The 16,430-nt window shown below is 38.6% G+C and overlaps 1 protein-coding gene across 1 annotated transcript; it reads left to right on the forward strand.

Annotated features, from left to right (window-relative positions):
* Positions 1 to 21: 21 nt before the first annotated feature.
* On the forward strand, positions 22 to 10,561 carry rhbg (Rh family B glycoprotein). The gene is made up of 10 exons (XM_082149503.1): positions 22 to 319; positions 1,920 to 2,106; positions 2,518 to 2,668; positions 4,163 to 4,310; positions 4,402 to 4,568; positions 4,654 to 4,791; positions 4,880 to 5,013; positions 7,435 to 7,556; positions 9,347 to 9,420; positions 9,638 to 10,561. The coding sequence occupies exons 1-10, from the start codon at positions 133 to 135 to the stop codon at positions 9,713 to 9,715; spliced, it is 1,386 nt and encodes a 461-aa protein (XP_082005629.1). The 5' UTR covers positions 22 to 132; the 3' UTR covers positions 9,716 to 10,561.
* The last annotated feature ends 5,869 nt before the right edge of the window (positions 10,562 to 16,430 follow it).

Raw genomic sequence — 16,430 nt, forward strand, 5'->3', positions numbered from 1 at the left:
ACAATAAAAAGACTTGTGTCCCCTGATGTTCTCTTCCACTCTGCCTCCAGACTCATCAGAGCCTGTGCCCTGCTCCAGAAAGAGGGAAAGGGATAGAGAGTGAGCAAAGCATACTGGCAAAAGGGAAGCACCATGGCTGATTCTTCAACGAGTATGAGGCTACGGCTGCCACTGTTGTGCATCATCTTGGAGGTCATCCTCATCATCCTCTTTGGAGCACTGGTGGAGTATGACCATGACACTCATCCCAAGGAGTGGAATAAAAACAGAACTTCTTCTAGAAATGATTACGAGAATGAGTTCTACTATCGTTATCCCAGTAAGTGACATGTAGAATGGTGTGTAGAAGACTAGTAAGTAGTAGGGCTGGATTTTTATATTCAGCATTCATTTTTGAGAAGATATTTGTGGCTCTGATATGATCATGCAATTAGGTAATAATTAAAAAAATAAACAATGTAGATCAATAAATCTATTTAGTTTGCCAGCAGAAACACAGATACGGTGCCTTTTAACTTGATACCTCAGGAATGTGTTTGATTGGGTGAACTGCCGACAGACATTGGCCTAAACTGTGTTACTTGTGTTTGAGCAGTCTGACTGGTTTTAAGTGAAGCATGTTTACCTTTAAGAATTTGATCTCTTTAAAAGCTTGATTTTGTTTTGTGCTTGGCTTTGTGCAACTGTCGTCAAGTTTCAACTGTAGTTGGATTTCCCATCCACCTCACTTTACTAAACCCAAGTCTCGTCCTTTAATCTCTGCGATTTGCACTAAACTTGCCCTCAGCTCCAGACTTGTGTGAACCACTTAATTACATTTATTGTATTGCATGTTGTGTCTGCGCTTCAAGCCCAGGAGACACCTACATGTGAATTATATACAATGAGTTGCATAAATCATGACATACAAACTTCACTTATCAGTTTTAACAGAATACTTAGGTAGGATAAACAAAATTAGGAAGGATAAAGAAAGAAATGGACAAATCCCAGAGCAAAGAACAGTGATTTTGTTGTGTTGTGAAAGACTTCTTGTCTGAACAGTATTTTGTCACTATCCTTCATCTTTATATATTGAGTTAGTTTGAAAAGACAGAACCACGGGAGTGGGACATAACTACAGGTGTCATATGAGAAACAACTCCATTCAAGGGTGTAGATTAAATCTTTATATATTGTGTGTTTAAATAAAATAAATTATAATGTTTTATAATAATTTGAGAGGTCTATGAAGATCATTGTTTCATTTTTTTGCTTTTTTAAGGATGCAAATAAATTGCTTCACAGTTATTGGATCAAGCCATTTCTTGTTTCCAAACCTGTATGCCTTTTTTCTCTCTGGAATACAAAAAAAGAGATTTTGAAGAACTTCATACAGTGAAAGTTTGGACCCCATTGACTTTTATTGTATGGCCAAATTATTTTCAAAATGTCTCCTTTGTGTTTTACAAAACAAATAAGTCATACAGGTTTGGAAAGACACAAGTATCATTTTTGGGTGAACTATCCATTAAAATACTTTTTTTGTCCTGCAGCAAACTCAGCTTACACACAGAGCTCAGACTAATTTATGGGCTGCCAAAGAGTGTGAGAGATATGTGGGACAGTTTGCCTACAGGGGCCGTGCCATCCTCATTGGTGCCCAGGTCAATGGCCAGTTGCTTGGCAACAGTGTAATTGTGTCAAAAGAAGTGAAATGGGTGAATGAATGGCTCTACACAGAAAAGAACACATGGGTTAATGTTGGGTTCAGCATACCCATAGTGTAAAATTGGCCCTGAATAGTGCTGCCAAGTACCCATGTCATGAAAAACATATCAGTGATCAATTACAGTCTATGAGAATACTATTAAAAATGTAAAACTATGAGACTGTGATGGAGAATAATTTTAAAACAGCTATCTGACTGTGTGTTCTAGGTTTCCAGGACGTTCATGTGATGATCTTTGTGGGCTTCGGATTCCTGATGACATTTCTGCAGAGATATGGATTCAGTAGTGTCGGATTTAACTTCCTCATCGCAGCCTTTTCCCTACAGTGGGCCACACTTATGCAGGGCTTTGTCCACGGCATGCATGGAGGCAAGATCCACGTTGGTGTGGAAAGGTGAAACCTTAAACATGCGTTAGTTTGTTGTTACATACAGTAAATTACATTTTACTGTAAGAGGTTCATCACACTGATGTCAGCGGAAGCAGCTCACAAAGATCTATTTGTCAGTGAAGATGGAAGATTTGCAACAATAGTCTAATCACTTCATCTCAGTAAAGGGGTGATGCACAGAAAGATGACAGCTAAAATTTCTTTAACTTTAAGCTTCCAGGTTTCTTATCCTTCATGTTTTGAATGCACATTTGCTGCTGTGGCCTCATGTCTGTATATTGGATTACAGCTGAACACAGCGCCACTGAGTGGATGTGGTAGTTTAGCAGCTGACTAGACTTTGCAGCCTCTAACACACAGGCACATGCACATTTATATTCATATTTTCTCACAGTGAATATGTTTCTTCTGCAGCATGATAAATGCAGACTTCTGCACTGGTGCTGTGCTGATCTCTTTTGGCGCCGTTTTGGGGAAGACCAGTCCTGTGCAGCTACTTGTTATGGCCATTTTTGAGGTGACATTGTTTGCCGTCAATGAGTTCATCCTGCTTTCTATCCTTGGGGTGAGTACAGAAACACAACAAATTTAATTTTCAAATTTTGTTAATTGTTATTAAATTGTAATTTTCACATAAATGACGTTAATTTTCCAAACACTGGGCACATGTTTTATAGGGATGCACCATTATTACAATTCTGGCTGATAATGATAAACTGATAATTCATTTCATTTTATGGCTGATAATTGATAAATGCCGATATTAAAATTCTATACGGATTTGTTTAAATAAGATAGAAAGAAAACTGCAGAGTAAATTGTAAAGTAAATTGTTTTAAATGCTTCAAATGCATTTAGGCATTACAGCATTACAGTACAGTATTTTGAAAACTGATAAAGATTACATTTGAAGTTAATCTAAATGTAAAAAAAGAGCCTCAACCCAATATCGATAACCAAAATGGTGCCAATATATTGTGCTTCTCTAATGTTTGATACATGCTTAATAAAAAACTAGATGTACCGCATGGCGGTACAAAATATGACCGCCGCTCAGGCCTGCACTGGCTTTCCACAAAAATAAATGACGTGGAGCAATTTGGCTGTATTGCGTGTTTATGTATATACCTAAAAAAAGTAGTAGTATGTGCATGTCTGTCTGTGTGTGTGTGTATGTGTGTGTCTGTGTGTGTGTGTGTGTCTGTGCGTGTATGTATGCGTGCGTACATGTGTGTGCGCGTGTGTGTTTGTGTGTGTGTGTGTCTGTGCATGTGGATTTGTATGTGTGTGTATGGGTGTGTGTCTGTGCGTGTGGATGTCAGTGTGTGTGCATGCTTGCGTTTGTTTGTATTCCTGCATGTGTGTGTGTGACAGTATCATCCTAAACCAGCAACCCTTCGCTCAACACCACCATCTACAGGCCGATGAGTGTACAGTCACTAATTGTGCACATAAATGAATTTATTTTATACCCCCCCATGGATGAAATTCTACGAAACTTAGCATACCCCCAGAGGATGTCAAGTTAATCATACACATGAAATATGGTGCAGTTCTGAACATCTCAACTGAAGATAGGGGCGATTAAAGCAGAATAATATTGCATTTTCATTTTTTATGGGAGGGGCGCAAATCACAAATGAGTGATTATGGGCTAGGTTGATGTGGGCCCTTAAGACCAACATACCATAAAAATGTCTTCATCCTCGGTGCCACAGTTCAGGTAGTTATTTAGGAAAAACTGCATTTTTTGGGTTTGGGGGGGCCCAGCGCGGGGGGGTGGCCCCCGGGGACCAAACGAAATTTTTCCGTAAAAGTCTAGTGGGGCTACATGCCCACCAAATTTCATGTTCCCCGGTGTTTCGGTGTCCCTGGTATCATTGACGAAAAATTCAGTAGATGATAAAAAAAAAAAAAAAAAAAAACTTTGACAATCCCTATATGACCGCTTTCGCTAGCTACGCTAGCGGCGGTCATAATAAATCCATGGTACTGGATTAATTACTGATAAATTGTTGATAAACTGATAAATAAATTTAAATGTCAATGGTATCTATAGGCCAATGATGCTGGAGGATCCATGACCATTCATACATTTGGTGCATACTTTGGCTTAATGGTGACCCGTGTCCTGTACAGACCAAACCTGAACAAGAGCCAACACAGAAACTCGTCTGTCTACCACTCTGACCTCTTTGCCATGATCGGTGAGTCACTTGAATAGTTTACACGCCTACAAAATTCTGGCCTGTGGTCATCCAGGGCTCTTGGAGCCACTAAAGCTTTGGTTCTGCTCAGGTACCATCTATCTGTGGATGTTCTGGCCCAGCTTCAACTCAGCCATTACACACCACGGGGACCCCCAGCACAGAACCGCCATGAACACTTACTACTCTCTGGCCGCCTGTACACTGTCTACATTCGCTTTCTCTGCCCTCGTCAACCCAGAAGGCAAATTGGACATGGTGAGCATCCCCTTTTGGCCATCTTTGATATTACATCACAAACTTCAAGATTACAAACTCTCACACAAGCTTCTGTCTTTTTCAGGTGCACATTCAGAATGCCGCACTGGCTGGTGGTGTTGCTGTGGGAACAGCTGGAGAGATGATGCTGACACCATTTGGCTCTATGATCGTAGGATTCCTTGCTGGAACTATTTCAGTCCTGGGATACAAATACCTCACGGTTAGAAGCACACACTTCTCTAACACACAACTGTAAACACCACACCAAACCTCAGTATCTCATTGGTTGCTCTATTATGCTCTTTTAGCCGGTTTTGGAATCGAAACTGAAAATTCAGGACACTTGTGGCATTCATAACCTGCATGGAATGCCAGGAATTCTGGGAGCTGTGGTGGGTGCTGTCACCGCTGCCCTAGCATCCCCAGAAGTTTATGGAGAAGGGTAAGTCAGTAGTTGATATGTAATTATTTGCATGAATAATGATTTGTGATTGTCTTAAAGACAATTAATGATAATTAAAGGATTAGTTCACTTCAGAATAAAAATGTCCTGATAATTTACTCACCCCCACGTCATCCAAGATACTCATGTCTTTCTTTCTTCAGTCGAAAAGAAATGAAGGTTTTTGAGGAACATATTCCAGGATTTTTCTCCATATAGTGGACTTCAACGGGAACCAATGGGTTGAAGGTCCAAATTGCAGTTTCAATGCAGCTTCAAAGGTCTCTACACGATCCCAGTAGAGAATAAGGGTCTTATCTAACGAAACAATCTGTCATTTTCAACAAAAAAACAAAAACATTTATATTCTTTTTAACTACAAATGCTCGTCTTGCACTTGCTGTGATGCGCCACACATTACGTTATCACATTGAAAGGTAACGCGTGACAGAGGCGGAAGTACCGACCTAGTGTTTACAAAGCGAACGTGCAAAGACTAAGTCAAACGCCCTTTACAAAAAAAATTATAAATAAAAGGTAAAACAATGATGTTGGACGATTTTGAAGTTGGAGGAGAAAATGCGGTGGAGTTTTTCGCCCTACCCTACCTTTTCCACCTACGTCAGGTAACCGCCTGACCTTTCCAACGTGATTACGTAATGCGTAAAGTCGTGGACGTGCAAGACGAGCATTTGTGGTTAAAAAGTACCTATACAAAGTTCTGGGCTTCTGGCATGAAACTATAGATGGCGCAGGGCTAATAGGTCCTTTAACACACGTGTTCATAATCACATCGTTATCTATAGGGGCGCAGCTGATTTGTTCCTGCCGTATAAGTAGCCAATGAGCTCTCTGCTCATCCTCTGAAATTCAACATCTAAGATAAGTGCATGGGGTTTCATGCTATATCACTATGCGTTTTTGTGTAGTCTGCTTCTTCAATTCCTTATGAACTAACCATTCACGAGGTTTACATCATGTGTCATGTCAACAGTCCTGATTTAATGCTTAGAGTGAATTACTAGCATTAGCAGCTAGAGAATAGCAGGCAATGTAAGGATACAAAGAAAGCTTTGCTGAATTCTTTAAAGTGAAATAGGCTTTTGTTTGTATTCCTATATCTAACAGAGCGACAGCAATTCCTAGTATTTGTACAGCAGCAACATGTATAACAAAGCAGATTGCAATGTTAGCAAATATCAACAGCAATAGAAAATTAGCAGACATAGCGGTTAAGTAGACACTGTATGTCTTTGCTAATTTGAGTCCATGTGTCGGCTAATGAGTTGATCATGAAATGTAAACATTACCATGATTTAAAATCCAAAACAATGTATTCACCTTATTTACATACGAAGTACGCAAGCAGCTGCATTTTCAGCAGAATTATATTTGGGCATATACTATTTCATAACTACAGGACGAACAGCGATGGATGCTAATGTCGGATACCTTTTCGTATTAGACAGCACTGCTCACACGTAGAATGATAATTGTCATTTCGTTCCAAGGCAGTTTCCATGTATTTCTCAAATGAAAAGCACACGGTGTGTGTGCGCGCTGGAGAATGTTAGTCATTTACATTTGCGTCGCGTTTTGCAGCGGTGGGCGTTTCGATCACGGACATGTCATTGATCATGAGTGGTCCCCATCAGAGGTGTTTATTATCAGTCAGAATCACTCACTGCTTAGAACGCAGAGGTATTTGCTTAACAACAGGTGTGTAAATAGGAGTCTCGTTGCAGTTTGGACGGTTCACTGATGTAGCAGCACTTTCTGAGATCGCTACAGGCTGAGATGAGCGAGCAGTTTTGCACGTTCTTGCTGCAAATGTCATTCATTGAATAAGTGTTCATGCTGTGGTAAGGACAAGACAGTTGGTTCCAGGCTGCGAAATTTAGGAAGTGACAATGTGGGATTCACTCTCAAATTGCGTTGTTGACATAACCATTGCATGGGACAGATATGATATGCCAAAGTAATACACGCATTAGCAATGTAACTCAGACAATAGATATAATAGAATATCAGTTCAAATATTTGAGTTGAGGACCTTCAATCCTGGAATGTTGTCCTCAAAAACCTTTATTTCTTGACTGAAGAAAGAAAGACATGAACATCTTGGATGACATGGGCCCGGGGGTGAGTAAATTGTCAGGAAATACAATACAAAAACACAAACCAAAAAAATGATTCTGAAGGGAACTAATCCTTTGACATTATCTTTAGTTTAATTGCTTAGTAACAATGTGCAATTTTCTTCTTATTATTATTGCTGTATTCTTTATATATAACGTATATATATTACATTTTACTTAATAAGGTAAATATTTTGCAATATGTTGCATACATGTGTCATTGCCAAAAATAATGCAGAACTCATTCTTTGTGAGAAGAGACACTGTATCTAATCTTATACAGATTGCAAAGAGTTTTCGGTGAAGTTGAAACTGGACAATGGAAGCCTGAATCTAAGGGAGGGTTTCAGGCTATCTCCCTGGCCGTCACACTGGGAATGGCTCTGTTTGGTGGTCTAGTTACAGGTGGGTGTACAGTTGTAAAGTGTGGTGAGTGCATGCTTGTCTGCCTGCTGGTTTCTTCCTGAACCGTGCAGTTTGATGCAGGTCATTGTTATACGGACATACACTTTTTGCCGTGATGTAGAGAAATGACACAGTTATAACATCACATCTGAAATGTAGGAGATGTATTATTTAAAAGAAATTACCGCTGTGAATCGTCTTGCACAAGTCGTGCTTGCGAAGGAGGTTCAGGCCTATCAGCTTGTTTTTCTTAACAATCTTAACTTATCTACTGAGTCTTCAGACAAAGGTTGAACACAGGTGCTGCAACAATTTAAATGATACATTTGAATGGCAATGAGATTTTTGAACATTAAAATTAAATCATGTAAACCTATTCTAGTAGACTTCCTAAAAAAATTTATGAATCTGTAAATAAGCATAAAAAATTATTCACATTTTATATCTGCATAGACGCCACTGCACATCGTCAGTGATAGTTTGCGCAACACACTGAAAAATAAATATAAACAATACAAACATGTATAGAGCTGAATATTTAAATATTTGCTAAATCTAACACTTTAGCTGTTACATGTTGGTCGATCCACTTTAAAATGTGAATGTAAAGAATTTAATACGGAAATGTAACAACAATAATAAATAATAACAACAATAATAAAATCATTATAATAAATAACTATAATATATATATTTTAAGTTAAAAATGGAACTTGGACTAAAAATATACTAAAAACATGGAATATAAACTGAAATAGAAAATATTTTCCCCCTGCAGCTAATAGTTTTATCCCTTAAAACTAATCTTTGATAATCAAAATGACATTTAAAAAAAAAAAAGTCCTGTGAAAATAATTGGTTAGAATTAAATATTGGTTTAATTCCGCCATATGTGTGTTGAACCAGAGAATGACTCAGAAGAAGAGGAAAAGTGAATTATACAGGCTTGTCTACAAGTTGATGTATCAGAATGGTAATGCATTTATGTATCGCTCTCTACAATTCGGACACATAACGGTAATTGATATGATTAGCCTTTGGCTTGACTATGTTATCAAACTGCTAATAATGTGTTGCTAATGTTACACAAACCATATTCCCATTCGATCTCAGAGTCAGACAACTGCCTTCTAAAAATCAGCATCCATAGACATGTTTTCAACCCCTCCCTACACGTTGACGTGACTCGTTCAAAAAAGAAAATACTCAGCAATAGTGTTGACTGATGAATTTGCACAAGGTTTGTCTTAAAGCATATTAAAAACACCACATAGACATGTAAAAAACATTAAAAACTTTATTTTCACCATAGAGGAACTTTAAAATAAATAAATGTCCTTTGATCTCTGCACAGCTTTAAAGAAAATCATACATACAACGTATAAATAAATAACTTCTTGAAGTATGTGTATGAAGCTAACATCGTGTCTACACCCCTATTTGTTCTACGTGTCAAAAGTAGCATGAGCGCTTTGAATACGTGGGGAATGGAATGAGGTATAGGTTTACTGTCGGAGATTTGTTGTGCTGTGTTGTGTTGTGTTGTGCCACATCCAGAGTAGACAGCGTCACAATTATAATGGGTTCTGTTTGCTTTTATCTCGTCGCACCGCTCGCATCTGGTGTAGACACTGTTACACTGTAAGTCAAATTAAAAGACAATTAAATAGTTAAATCCCAGTTAGTTGTATGAAAATTAATCAACCAGAATTTTTGCTGTATATTGTTCCTTGTGCATACATGTGTGTGCAGTATTTTGTGTAATAGGAATATGTGTTTGCACTCCTCAGGGTTCATTTTGAGTCTGCCAATCTACGGTGCTCCTCCGGATACTCACTGCTTTGAGGATGGACTCTACTGGGAGGTGAAGACTTTCTGATATCATTTTGATATGCTATATTGTGTGTTTTAAACAAAGATTCCTTGACTGACAGTGCAATTATTAGGCATTATTGCCTAATATGCAGTAATGGATTGTCGGGACATATTAAAACTATTGAGTGGAACAACTGATGTCCAATATGCAGAGACAGTATCTTAAACAAGACTTGCTTTGTGCTGTAATGAAATGTTTGTTTCAGGTGCCGGGGGAGGAGGAAGGTCACAGTGAGCTTCATGAAGTGGCCACACCAAACGAAGTGGAAAAACTCAGCAGCTAAATGAGCTGCTTTCACCTGTTTGCATTTGTTCAGCTGCCACCTGTGATGTTCTCTGCGGGTGCAATTTATTTTACCGACTTAAAATAAAACAACAAACTTTGTTCCATTATTTTTTATCATAATATGTTGTTATATAAAATTATTTACCTGAGGAACAATGAGAATGTAGAAGTTTAAACGTATATTATGTTACTCTGAGGCAACATACCTGTGATTCCTTATAACACCACTAGATGGTGTTGCAGAGCTGCGAATGGCTCCACAGCGCCGAGACAGAGGATAAGCTGATTATTCGCATGATTAGCTCTTAGAAATATTTGTTATATAAGAAAGCTCACTGTAAAATGCAGTTTATGCTTTCTCTTTATTTTTTAATATATTTTCAAAAACAAGGAAAATCTGCAATGGGATGATTGTGGGAAATGTTTTGTATTCGTTTGTTGTAATTTGTATTTCCCCAAAAATGAATTTGAAAAATATGAATCATAAACAGCTGGAATATTTCAATGTCTATAACATAAAATTACAAGTTTTTTTGTGTGTGGTTTTTTTTTCAGATAAATATTGTTTTCTGGATTATTTGTTTCACACACAGATTAGAAACACTGTGAATATTGGGACTCATGAACATGTTTTAATGAGAAAATTGCTAAAATTTGGAGGGGAAAAATATTTGGATTGACGTAAGATGTTAAATGTATGTTACACGTTTATCAGTTTTAAGGAGATTAATTTGAGGACAAATACTTTTTTTTCTTTACATGGATTATTTCTACCCAGCATATTTTGCGTTTGAACAACAAATTCTGTATGGAATGACATTTAAATAAATTGTTCAAAGATTTATATTGTTTAAAAGTCATGTTTTAAATTAATTGTTATCCCTCGAAGGTGTGTGAGTGTGTGGGAGTGAATTACACTGTAGCCTATGTTTTTCGAGACGGGAATGTTTCTGTGGTTTTGGTTAAAGTCACGCGGACATTAATTTTACATTCAGCTCAAAGATAAACAATGACGTCAAATCACGCTAATTCCAAGTGAAAGCGCCGTTTAAATCGAAATGGCGCCTATAGCCTACAATCACTGCGGAAAGGGTTAACGAAGAGTCCAGATGGCCTCCGTCGCGTAATTAGCACAGTTTCACTTTCTGGGATCAAACGGAGAAGAGAAAGTGGGGGTCTTATTTTGATAACACGTTATTAGGAGCGCCTGGAGCTCGCGGGCTGTGCGAGGAGCAGCTCTACGCCCCTTTTCATTCGCGCAGAGCGTCTTTTACAGAGACGTGAACCAGCGCCAAGGTCTTTTCCCAGGCCTCAGACAGGTGGACAGCTGGGATGTGAATAGACGCTGAGGCTGAAGTGCTTAATTGCGCTTTATAATCACCAAAAATGAAGAATTCTAACTGCACGTAATGTGCTATTTACATACTTGATTTGTTTGTGTTTTGTTTGAAAACGAGATTTAAAGGTTTCAAAATTAAACTACTGGAGGTTGAAGTCCACGTGATCGTCTTGATTAATTGTGCTTGTAGTCTGCAGTTGTTAAAAACTAGCGGCATCAAGCTAATTGTAGGACATATAACAATTTTAATCAGTGAAACTTTGGTTTAGCTATGTTTTCTTTCTTTTCTTTAAAAAAAAAAAAATAAAACTTAAAAAATAACCAAAGTTCTGTATAGGTTCATTAGGTGTTTATGGCACTGCAATATTATGAGAACACTGGATTATGGTTACACAAAATCTGAAGAACCTTAAAAAAAAAAACTATAACTACCACAAAGCTACTAAAATGGGAACCATATGCAAATGTTTGGGGAATGTTCTGTATTAATTTTTATTTATTTATCATTATTATTTTGGTATTTATCTTTCAGCAAAACCAGAATCAGAAACCATTTAATTTGAGAGTTCATCCATTTTCTCCTGTCTCTAAGTGGGTCAGTGGGACTGTGTGCCGAGGGGAAAGTCCTGTGTGTGCTCTGAAAGCCGGTCTGTATGGGGAGAGTGCCTGTCTTTAGCTCACATTAACAGGATTACAGGCGGGCTGTGTTCAGGGGCCATGGTCCCTTTCAACCGCAGGCCTCCCTCTGATCAGTGCTCACACAAACAGTACAACGAGAAAAATACAGAGAGAGAGCAAGTGGATTACAAATTAAATGAAGCAATACCTTGCATATATTTATTTTACATTTCTTCAAAGATAAGAGATATTTTGTCTAATTAAGGTATTTTTTCAGTTACAATATGCACTCCTTAGTTTGTTAACTTTTTTGATTGCACGGTTTACGGAACAATAAGGCTGCTAAAATCACACACTATGGGGCTTTAACAAAGCCCGTTGAGGTCAGGAAGTTTCCTGTCAGCAGAAATTGGTGCTTATGTTTTTCTTATGCGAGGTTCCCATGTTTTTCGCTTATAGGCTTGTGAAGGTGTTTGGATCTGAATGGAAAAGAGCACAGTGGAGCTCACACCTGCTTCCGCCAAGGGCAGCAAAGTTCAAGAGGTTCATTAAGCGGAGAGCAGAACAAGAAAAAAATGAACAACAAAGCCGTGAGAAAAGAAATACCAACTTAGGAGGCGGTCAGTGGTGATTTTCATCATTAAGAGCAAAAACTGGGCAGAAATATATTCACAACTCAGATGAAAACACATAAAAATAGCTGGATATCTTCAATCCCACAAAACTGACTTTAAACTCATATTTGTTTGATGATTAAGGGATTTTTGCTCTTGCAAGCCCTCCCTCAGGGCCCATTACATTCAAAGGAACACAATAAAAGCCCTGACAGCATCCTTAGGGAGAGAGGGTGGCTGGACACAGAGGGGACAAAAGCCCTTTACCGACCCCCTCACGATCCCCCCTTGGCCAAGCACATCCACACGCATGCTTGACATTGTGGGAGGCGTGAACCTTGAGGTCAGAGGTCAATTTGGGTCAAGTGGGGTGAAGCCATCATAGAGTCTTAATTGAGATGGTGCAGTTGAATGAGGACGTGACAGTGGAGAGGCTCTATCTAGATAAGCTGACGGAGTGGGTCACTTAAAGCTTAAATGAAGACTTCGATAGACATGGCCATGACAAGGAAAATCAGTAAATCTTGACATGTGATTGATACATTTTACTTAAATGATTTTTACAGTTGTTTACAGTGGATCATCTTCGATTTCGATTTTTTTAAATACCTTTTACACACTCAACAATAGGAAACATAACAATAGGAAACATGCCTTTAGCAAATAAATGAAACTGTTTGTTTGTGTGTATATCTCTCTCTATATATACTGTATATATTCCAAGTGATAAATATTTAAATTATAAATATTACATATTTTAAATATTAAATTTAATTATTTATTTTTGTATTAAATTAAATCTTGTAAAACATTTTCTAGACAGTGATTTCAATCTTAGGCAGATTCAAGTAGAATATCAAATATCAGCCAATAAAAAAAGAAAAAAAAGAAAACAGTTATCATGGATATGGTGCCGATATGAACTTTTCAGTCACATGTCAACTCTAATCGCTGTGATATTAGCTCATGGAATGGTAGATTATCAGTACAGTGTCAGGCATCAAACACATATTTTCCCTAAATGAATAAATAAAGATAAAGTAGCAGCTATTTCAAGATTTTGGTTTATTCATTTGGAGATGATTCATTTGGGAATGGGGGAGGCAGAGAGGGAGAGGCGAGAAATGCTGTGACTGTGGGTTTTGCAACAAGAACTAATTCTCTTCTATTTACTCCTTTCCTCTACATCCCTTAAGCAAATTCAGTCAATGCTGTTTTATCAGATGCCAATTTGCATGATGGCAACAAGCCACAACAGACTTGCAGCTGTACCACACACACACACACACACACACACACACACACACACACACACACACACACACACACACACACACACACACAAAATAGCCTACCACCTTAAAAAAACACAACCCCAAGTAAAAACACAAACATAGAAATAATAAACACACTTTCGACACACAAAATGTCACAGAGTGAATGTCTTACACACCAGCAAATCAGTCTCTCTTCTCGCTTTTCTCTCTCTTCACACCCCCTCCGCACCTTCTCATCATAATTAAAACAGGAGGTTTCTCCACAATGCTCTTTTGTCTTAGTGCAGCACGGTGAGAGAAAGGAGTCCGGTGGCTGAATATTAATGAGGCGGGGTGTCCGTGGATAGGCTGCATGAGCAGTAGAAGACGAAGCAAACAATGGTACTATATTTCTCCTCCTACGCTTGTGGAAGGATACATCATGTGCCAAAACACCTCCGGCCACTCAGGGTTGCCAGCGGTGGGGAAATGAGCACTATGCATTGAGAAAATGAGGTATAACTAGGGTGCTGGTGTGTATTATACTCGGGTTAGACTAGTGAAAATGCAGTGAAATGTGCAGTGAAGGATTGCGTGGCCTCTTATAGCCACTAGGTGGAGCTGAGTGAGCTTTGAGAGAGCGCTGCTCGTCTCTACAGTAGGCTACCTGACTGAGCTTCATTGTTTAGCTGCTATAAACACTATCTACAGATCAAACATGCCTTTGTCCCTGCTTTAAATGTAGTATAGGCCAATATGACGGTGCTGTGCTGTTTTTTTCCAGCATCTTTGAAAACGGTTTGTTTTCATAGGTAGGCTACACACATGTGAACATGTGAAGGCCACGCATGGTAACCCATACTTGGAACTTGTCCTCTGCATTTAACCCATTCAAGTTAGTGTAAACACATTAGGAGTAGTAAACACACACACACACACACACACACACACACACACACACACACACACACACACACACACACACACACACACACACACACACACACACACACACACACACACACACACACACACACACACACACACACACACACACACACACACACACACAGCAGGAGCGATTGGTGCCTTGCTCAAGGTCACCTCAGTCATTTCCTGACTGTATTGAGAATCAAACCCACAACTTTCAGGTAACCAGTCTGACTCTCTAACCATTAGGCCATGACTGCCCCATATAACAGATAACTTTTTGTTATAGGCCTACTGTGTAATAGCATATGTGTCAATGGCAGTGTTCATGATAAATAAAAGGACAATCTTTAAAATATCTGGTTTAAAACATGTGACAAGTTCAGCAAAATATACTTGGTTTCATAGGGATTTGAAAAACGCTCACCATTTTCAACAAACGTTTCAATTAAATGACTCTAAAATGCCATAACATGTCATGTGGTGTAACCTTTTTCTTACATCTTCAATACATTTGAGTGTACGCATCTTTATTTATTTTTTTCTTTCTCTATGGTGTTGTAAGCGCCATGCATACTACTGTTTGAGCTACATTCATTTATAAATATCATTAATTATTAAATAGCTATTCAAAAGTTTTAAATTAATATTTTTGAATAAATAGATCCAGACAATGTGCATATCATGTATAACCAGTTCCTTCAAAGAAACACACACCTCCAACAATGCTTTCTTTAAGACATGAATGCAATAAATGCATGTATGCAGGGGCCGAATCACAAACGCAACCACACCGTCGCACAATGCCGTGAAATTGTTTCTTTTTAGCTTTTACGCGCTCAAGAGAAACACACACACAAACTTGCATACTTTTAGTGTTGCCATGCACATCTCTCACACACACTTTCTCACACTGCTACTTCCTGAGGAGACATTTTTAAAGCTGAGAGGTTGGATGTCTATCTTTGGCTCTCAGTTCTAAGCGCCCTGTGTGAGTGTGTGAGGGGCCTGTATATGAGCAAACTGCCGCCTACTCCGGCCATGACCCACAATTCCTCACAATGCCCCCATTCTCTGGACTGAAAGGCTCCATCAGCCGCAGGGGCCAGCTCTCTGGAGGGGATACGACGCCTCCCAGGATGGCATACAGAGACGGGCATCGCTGCCAGGAAACCATGGGCCTGGCGGAAAGAGCCAGCAAAGGCGATGATGAGAGAAAGAGAGAGAGAGAGCGATGAGAAGGCCGGCGAGCAGAGAGATAGAGGGATGTGCTTGCCAAGAGATGCCAAGCGTTTTGTATATGCCAGTGCCACTCAAGCCTCATTAGCCTGACTCTTTGTGCCACTCTGCTCTCTGCTGTGAAGGGATGTGCAACTCGCTTGCCCTGACAGAAGCATCGGATACTGGGTTTGTGTCGATCAGTCTGGAAGTGAGACTGAAATATTGCTGTCACTTTATTTTGATAATTTTTGTATTAAATATAAAATTAAAAAATAAATGTAATTTATCTGTAAAACACATTTATCTGACCATTCAAGCACCAGTGTTAAAATTTTGTGGTGTTTTTTTTTAAACACATTTTATTAGACATGCATTCAAGCAGTAGTGCAAAATTATTTGTGTTATTTTTTTAATGTAAAAATAAAAATAATTGTGTCAGGCACATTTTATTTGACCATCCAAGCACCAGTGTTAATATTAATTTTTTTATTAAAAAATAATAATAAAATTCGGAGAGCCACATGAGTATTTGTACATAGTCTTTTAGATAATTCTTTTGAACCAACGTGTGTTGTTTCTTTTGAATATAAATTGAATCCAGAAAAAAAAGACCAAATTCAACTTAGAGTTTAGCTTAGAGTTTTTAGCTCTTTAATTTCAAGATGCATTTCTGCAAAAGACTCCAGTAAACAAACAACCCTGGTGGTTAGCCATGAGCGTGCACACACATCCCAT

This window comes from Leuciscus leuciscus (genome assembly GCF_965113295.1).
Source record: "Leuciscus leuciscus genome assembly, chromosome: 20".
Lineage (NCBI taxonomy): Eukaryota > Metazoa > Chordata > Actinopteri > Cypriniformes > Leuciscidae > Leuciscus > Leuciscus leuciscus.

What these genes read in the sequence shown, in the direction of transcription:
- rhbg (XM_082149503.1), top strand. Translation starts at nt 133, where the DNA reads ATGGCTGATTCTTCAACGAGTATGAGGCTACGGCTGCCACTGTTGTGC. An exon ending in ATCCACGTTGGTGTGGAAAG is followed by an intron (nt 2,107 to 2,517) that starts GTGAAACCTTAA and finishes TTTCTTCTGCAG; the next exon opens with CATGATAAATGCAGACTTCT. An exon ending in TGGGATACAAATACCTCACG is followed by an intron (nt 4,792 to 4,879) that starts GTTAGAAGCACA and finishes ATGCTCTTTTAG; the next exon opens with CCGGTTTTGGAATCGAAACT.